This window comes from Diospyros lotus, chromosome 2 (assembly GCF_014633365.1).
Source record: "Diospyros lotus cultivar Yz01 chromosome 2, ASM1463336v1, whole genome shotgun sequence".
Lineage (NCBI taxonomy): Eukaryota > Viridiplantae > Streptophyta > Magnoliopsida > Ericales > Ebenaceae > Diospyros > Diospyros lotus.
This window is the reverse complement of record NC_068339.1, coordinates 16358528-16364527: the sequence shown is the minus strand read 5'-3', so window position 1 is coordinate 16364527 and position 6000 is coordinate 16358528. Positions and strand designations below refer to the sequence as shown.

General features: G+C 32.8%; 1 protein-coding gene across 1 annotated transcript; it reads left to right on the top strand.

The window, feature by feature from the left end:
- The first annotated feature begins 1896 nt into the window (after window positions 1-1896).
- LOC127795989 (60S ribosomal protein L18a-like) lies at window positions 1897-5074 on the top strand. Its single transcript, XM_052327996.1, has 4 exons — window positions 1897-2022; window positions 2182-2297; window positions 2400-2463; window positions 4517-5074. The coding sequence occupies exons 1-4, from the start codon at window positions 2008-2010 to the stop codon at window positions 4856-4858; spliced, it is 537 nt and encodes a 178-aa protein (XP_052183956.1). The 5' UTR covers window positions 1897-2007; the 3' UTR covers window positions 4859-5074.
- The last annotated feature ends 926 nt before the right edge of the window (window positions 5075-6000 follow it).

Genomic DNA, 6000 nt, shown 5'->3' with positions numbered 1-6000 from the left:
GGAAAAAAATGATACAATGGAAATTCTTTATTACATCAAAAAAGTCAATTCGTTTCCGAATGCATATATTACTTATAAAATATTATTGACAGTTCTAGTTTCGATAACTTCTATAGAAAGAAGTTTTTCAAAATTGAAGTGGATAAAATCATATTTGAGGTCAACTATGTCGTAGAAAAGATTGAATGGATTAGCTATATTATCTATTGAACATGATTTATTAAATAAACTTAATTATAGAGATTTAATCAATAATTTTACATCTCAAAAGGCAAAAAAAATTGATTTTACATAAATATGAAAATAGTTCAACACATATTTATATAATAAAAAGATGGTCATTATTAGTGAATTTTATCTTTTTAATGCTATCAGTTTAATGTTTTATTTTGTTTTTTTCTATAAGAGAATCAAGAATGTATAGTTTTTTACTTGCATTGATCTTAAAGTTTTAAAAAAAAATTAGTTTTGTTTTTCTTTTTTATTGTAGTAAGTTGTTTGGATTTTTTTTTTTTTTTTAATCTCTGAGACATTATATTTTAGTTGAAAATTTATTGTTGTTAAGAGATTATTATATTTTGTAGTTAATTGAATTTTAATTTTTTCTTTTCTTTTTTTATTTAATAAAATAATGAAATGTTTGTGTAAAAAAATGTATTATTTATTTTTTTATAAAAAAAATTAATACTCTCGAGAAGATCTCAACAAATCTTTTCACCTAAGACCCTCAATTTTATTGAGCCGACTTTATCTTACATATAAGCTAAATATATTGCAACCACATTTATAGTTTCTCAAGCAATCTAGTTGAGAAGAATTTTGCAAGATTTGTCCCCAGCTCCAATGGTTAGTGGGGAATGGTGGATAGTCTAGATTTTTAAGTTCGAATTTACTTTCTGCATATCTATTATGAATCAGATTTAAATTTACTTTTCTTATTAAAATCGTAAGATCGAATAACGGAGCCCCTTGCAAGAGTGGGCATCCCAAAAATTTTGCAAAATTTGAAACGAAAGTAGGAGAAGTCAACAACAACAAATCCACCATTAATATCTCAAAAAATCCAATTCACCAAGGGAAAACCAAACATATTGAGACTCGATACCATTTTATTAGGGAATTGATTTCTATAGAAAAGTTTGAATTGCATCACTACAGTACTAGCAGATATTTTGACAAACAATTTGTGAGTGTAAAATTCAAAAGCTAAACAACATGGTTGGAGTAGTATCCTTTATTTGAATTAAATGTATTGTATTTTGTAACATTTTATTAATCAATAAAATTATTTTAAAATTTGAAATAATATGAGATAAATATAAATTATCTAAAAATAAAGTACATTTACTGCACTTTAATCATTGCCCTCAGAACAATGGTTAAATTAGCCTAAAGATAAATATACTTATTATATCATTTCTAGAAATTTTATTTTTTTATCAAAAATTATTTTCTAAATTAAGTTTTGTTTTCCAAAAACACAGATGAATATGATGTCATTTATTGGAATTTTATATTTAATTATTTTTATCTGAAATTCTTTTCTAAGTTAGGTTTTATTTTTAGCATAAAGATAAATATAGATATGGTATTAAAATAAATATAATTAGAGATATGAAGTGTATTGTGGAGAACACGTGACTCCAAAATTGAGTTTTGGAAGTAGAAAAACTTCAATATATTATATATAAGTAGTAATTAAAATCTTGTAATTATTAAGATCCATTAATAATTGGACTGACACTTAGCCCCAGGCGACACTGTGGGCCTAAACACTAATAATCCAAACTGGATGGTCTAAGGCTGTTGGGCTGGGCTCGAACTGAGGCAAGCCCGCCTACAGTAGAGGGTAAAAGTTCTATTTTAACCAAGTTTAGGGGTAGAAATATAAATTAGTATTCTTCAACGCCTAGGGTTTCTCTCACTCATCCACGGCTCATATAAACTCGAAACCTAACTCTTCACCCCGGCACAGTCTCGATCCAGAGGAGAGAGAGCTCTTCAACAATGGTGACTTATAGGGTAATTCTAGATCCTCTTTATTGGATATTTCAGATCTCGCTCGCTTTCTGCAACTATCTGCTGATATATATATATGTATATATAATATGTATGTGTTGGTTTGGTTGAGTTAGTGGTTCTAAATGATAAGTGTTGTGTTTGCCGGTCGATTACGTGCAGTTCCATCAGTACCAGGTTGTTGGGAGAGCTCTCCCTTCGGAAACCGATGAGCATCCCAAGATCTACCGCATGAAGCTCTGGGCCACCAATGAGGTTCGAGCCAAATCCAAGTTCTGGTATGTATTTATATCATGCGCATATATTCCTCCTTTCGAGTGTTGTTTTTATGGATCACAGATGTTGAGTTGTTCGGTTCTGTATGTTTATGCGTCTTTTAGGTATTTTTTGAGGAAGCTTAAGAAGGTTAAGAAAAGCAATGGTCAAATGCTCGCTATCAATGAGGTACGATTTCGTGTATTTTAATGTTTGAGGTTCTAAAAGTGAATTGTGTATTGTGTGGAAAAGAAGGAATTATGTATTAAGCAGAAGGAAACAATTATTGTTTTTGGCCTGAGCTCTATGTACTTGACCTTTAGTTTTAACAATACTGCGTTCTTGCTGGTGGAATATTTTTTTGTATATCTTGAACCTAGGGCGAGGCTAAGAATAAGGCAATTGATTTGAACCAGATGTGTGGTTAAACGCCTCCTATCAATTTTCACACAGTCAAGATTATTAGAACCTACTGACTCAAAAGTTATTATTTTTATGTAATTAGGCGTAGTTGATACTATCTTGACAATTTTAGTTTCATTAGGGCATGTAATGAACATATAGTAGAATTTATTTTCATATCAGGTAGTTTTAGGGGTTTTACTAACTCTACAAGTTGGTCCACCTAAATTGGGAAAATATTTTTGAGGATGAATGTAATTTTAATATTTATATGTGCTTCAAGGTTTTTGTCCCTTTCTCTCTTCTTTCCTATTTTCCCCGTTATCTACTATCCTTGTCTATGTACTGCAGTTTCTCTCTTTTCTTCCTGCAATTATTCTCCTGTATCTGGATGCTTCTTAAGTCTTATCCTTGTTTCTTCTTCTCATCTTTTGCCCAATTTCTGCACTTTTTTACCATGTTTACCCTCCTTTTTCTACCTGTTCTTTCACAGATTCTTTACTTCTTTTCCTTTGCTCATGCTCTACCATGTACTCTTTGCTGTTTTCTTGTTACTTTTCTTTTCTCTACTTGATGTCTTCTAACATATCTCTTACTTCCATCTTTCCATGGCTGCTGCTGCTTTTTTTTCTTCCTGCCACTGTCTGTGCTGTTGCTTGCCATCCTTTGTACCTGCTTTTTTGTTTTTCTAAAGAAAAAAACTTTGGCAGTGTGTTTTTCAAGCTACAATTAAATGTTGATGGTTGAATCCTGTAGCTTGGTTTTTTGAGCACACTTTTCAATTCTGTAATATAGACCCATTCAGTGGAAGGATCTAGCAGTGGAAAAAATGTTTCTTTGACAATTCAAGACGGGGAGTTTGGATATTCAACTTCTAGCTACCCTTTACATCTTTGAGTTCTCTAGGCATCAGTTCTTAGGCTTTGAAGCTGTTTTATGCAGCGGTATTTTCTATGATTACAGGAATGGATAAATGGAGGAAAGTTTAAGAAAAGGCATAAACATGACATAGGATATAGTGGATTAATGAAAAGCCCATAAACATGGCATAAGATATAGTGACCATACATATGATATGACCATAGAATGGATAGGTCCGGAGGTTTAGAATTCATGTGTCTAATGCCACCTAGTAGGATTAGGGCATTTGATTGTTGTTTGACAGCTAGATGCAGTAGTGACTAGCATTTTTGAGCGATTATATTATTTCTAGTGTTCTGTTTGAATATGCAAAAGCCTGCCATGAATTTATTTTGTATTTATTTATACCAACATTTCCTCTGTGTCAAGTCTTTGATCTCATCTCCACTTTTAGCATCAAACAGATGAAAGAAGTCATGTTGTGAATTATTGGTCTAGTAGACTTTGTGAATGGTAATTATGCATGTTGCTGGTTGTTGATATTGATTGATCTCTGTTATAGTAACTGTTACAATCTCCTTTTATATATCTTGTGGGGTTTGTTGATGTTGAATGTATAGAGTTAACATGACATATTTAATTGGAGTACAATGTCTTTGTATTTTTGTCTTTTTGTCTCAAATCTATCATTTCTGCATGAACTTCTATGTGAAGGATTAATCCTTCTACCCTTTTCTTCTTAGTTAGTAGTAGAATTTTTCCGTGATCTTTTGTCTCAAATTTGTCATTTCTGCATGAGCTTCTGTGCAAAGGATTAATCCTTCTGCCCTTTTCCTCTTGGTTAGTAGTAGAATTTTTCCTTGATCGTGGCTTTTGTGTGGGGTTGTGTGAGAGTTTATACTGACTGTATGTGTAACTTGATGTACTGGTGTATATATATGGCCAAGTCGTGACTTCAATGTGATTGATCTTCTTGTAGATTTTTGAGAAGAATCCAACCAAGATCAAGAACTATGGCATCTGGCTTCGATATCAAAGTCGAACTGGTTATCACAACATGTACAAGGAGTACCGTGATACCACCCTGAATGGTGCTGTTGAGCAGATGTACACTGAGATGGCATCACGTCACAGGGTTCGTCATCATTGCATCCAGATCATTAAAACTGCTACGATTCCAGCAAAACTGTGCAAGAGGGAGAGCACCAAGCAGTTTCACAACTCCAAGATCAAGTTTCCCTTGGTGTTCAGGAAAGTCAGGCCGCCAACTAGGAAGCTGAAGACCACATACAAGGCATCTAGACCCAACTTGTTTATGTAACTCTCATTGCCATGGGAAAATCTAGGATTTGAAGTTTTGTCATGCCTAGTGGAGACCAGTATTTGTCATTTTCTGCTGCTTGGAGATTATACAATTTTAGGGTACCTGATATCCAAAAATTTCTGTTTGTGGATTGAGGGTACCGCTTCCTTGCTATATGAATGCTTTAGCACTCGCTATTTGGATTTTAATGAGATGCATTGGTTACCTTTGTTACTTCGTTTGATACGTATTTATTAAGTTCCAAATTTTGTTGATGCTATGTGGAGGCTAAAGATGGAACTGAATTAGGAAAAAATTGATGTTTTAGTTTCAAATGAGCTTTAGGCACTTTTTTTTAAAGAAAAATAGCAAGATAAAAATCTTTAAAATTTACATTGTGGTATAAAACATCTTTTGATTTAAAAAAAAAAAAAAAAGAATTTATATCACCATAAATGCATTAAATTTAAATTGGATGAACTCACGTCGGCTAATTGATGCGGTTAGCAACGGGGTTTTGCTGTCTGTAATATGACCCAGGCTTCTGTTACATAATTGAGGCTAATTGAAGTTTGCTGTTAATTATATAACTGAGGCTAACTGGGAACTTGTAGGTAGCTAGCTATACTTTAAGATGTCATCAAGGAGATGCAAAGCTTGAAGGGATACCGCGAGAGAATAAAAGTGAACTCGATTATGCATATAAATATAACATATATTATGTACACAAGTTTTCACCACCCCTTATTATACTTTGCTTTGCATTTCTATTATTGTACAATTATATGTTGCCAAGTTGGTACGCTTATAACCCGCATCTTGCCGTGGCATCATATTCTTACAGAAACATTCCATGTAGCAACTCCCCGTCTATTAGTTTGGGATGCCGTCGACACTTGAATAATAATAAGTAATATATTTAATCCTAGACATAATCAGGGAATTATTCAAGTTATGGAAGTTGTTATTATTATTATTATTATTTCCAGCCTAGGGAGCTTGACGTCCCTACTATCTTTGTTTATTTCTTTTTGTTCTGTTTTTATCCTTTTTTTTCATTCTATGGTACTGTAGCACTAGCATCATTTTGAAGCTAATATCTTGTTTTGGGTATATTGAAGTACCTTCCAACCTTCATGCACCTTGAAGCAGCTCCTTTA

Coding starts and splice junctions, on each gene's coding strand:
- LOC127795989 (XM_052327996.1), top strand. Junction 2,298..2,399: donor CGAGCCAAATCCAAGTTCTG/GTATGTATTTAT, acceptor TGCGTCTTTTAG/GTATTTTTTGAGGAAGCTTA. Junction 2,464..4,516: donor AAATGCTCGCTATCAATGAG/GTACGATTTCGT, acceptor ATCTTCTTGTAG/ATTTTTGAGAAGAATCCAAC.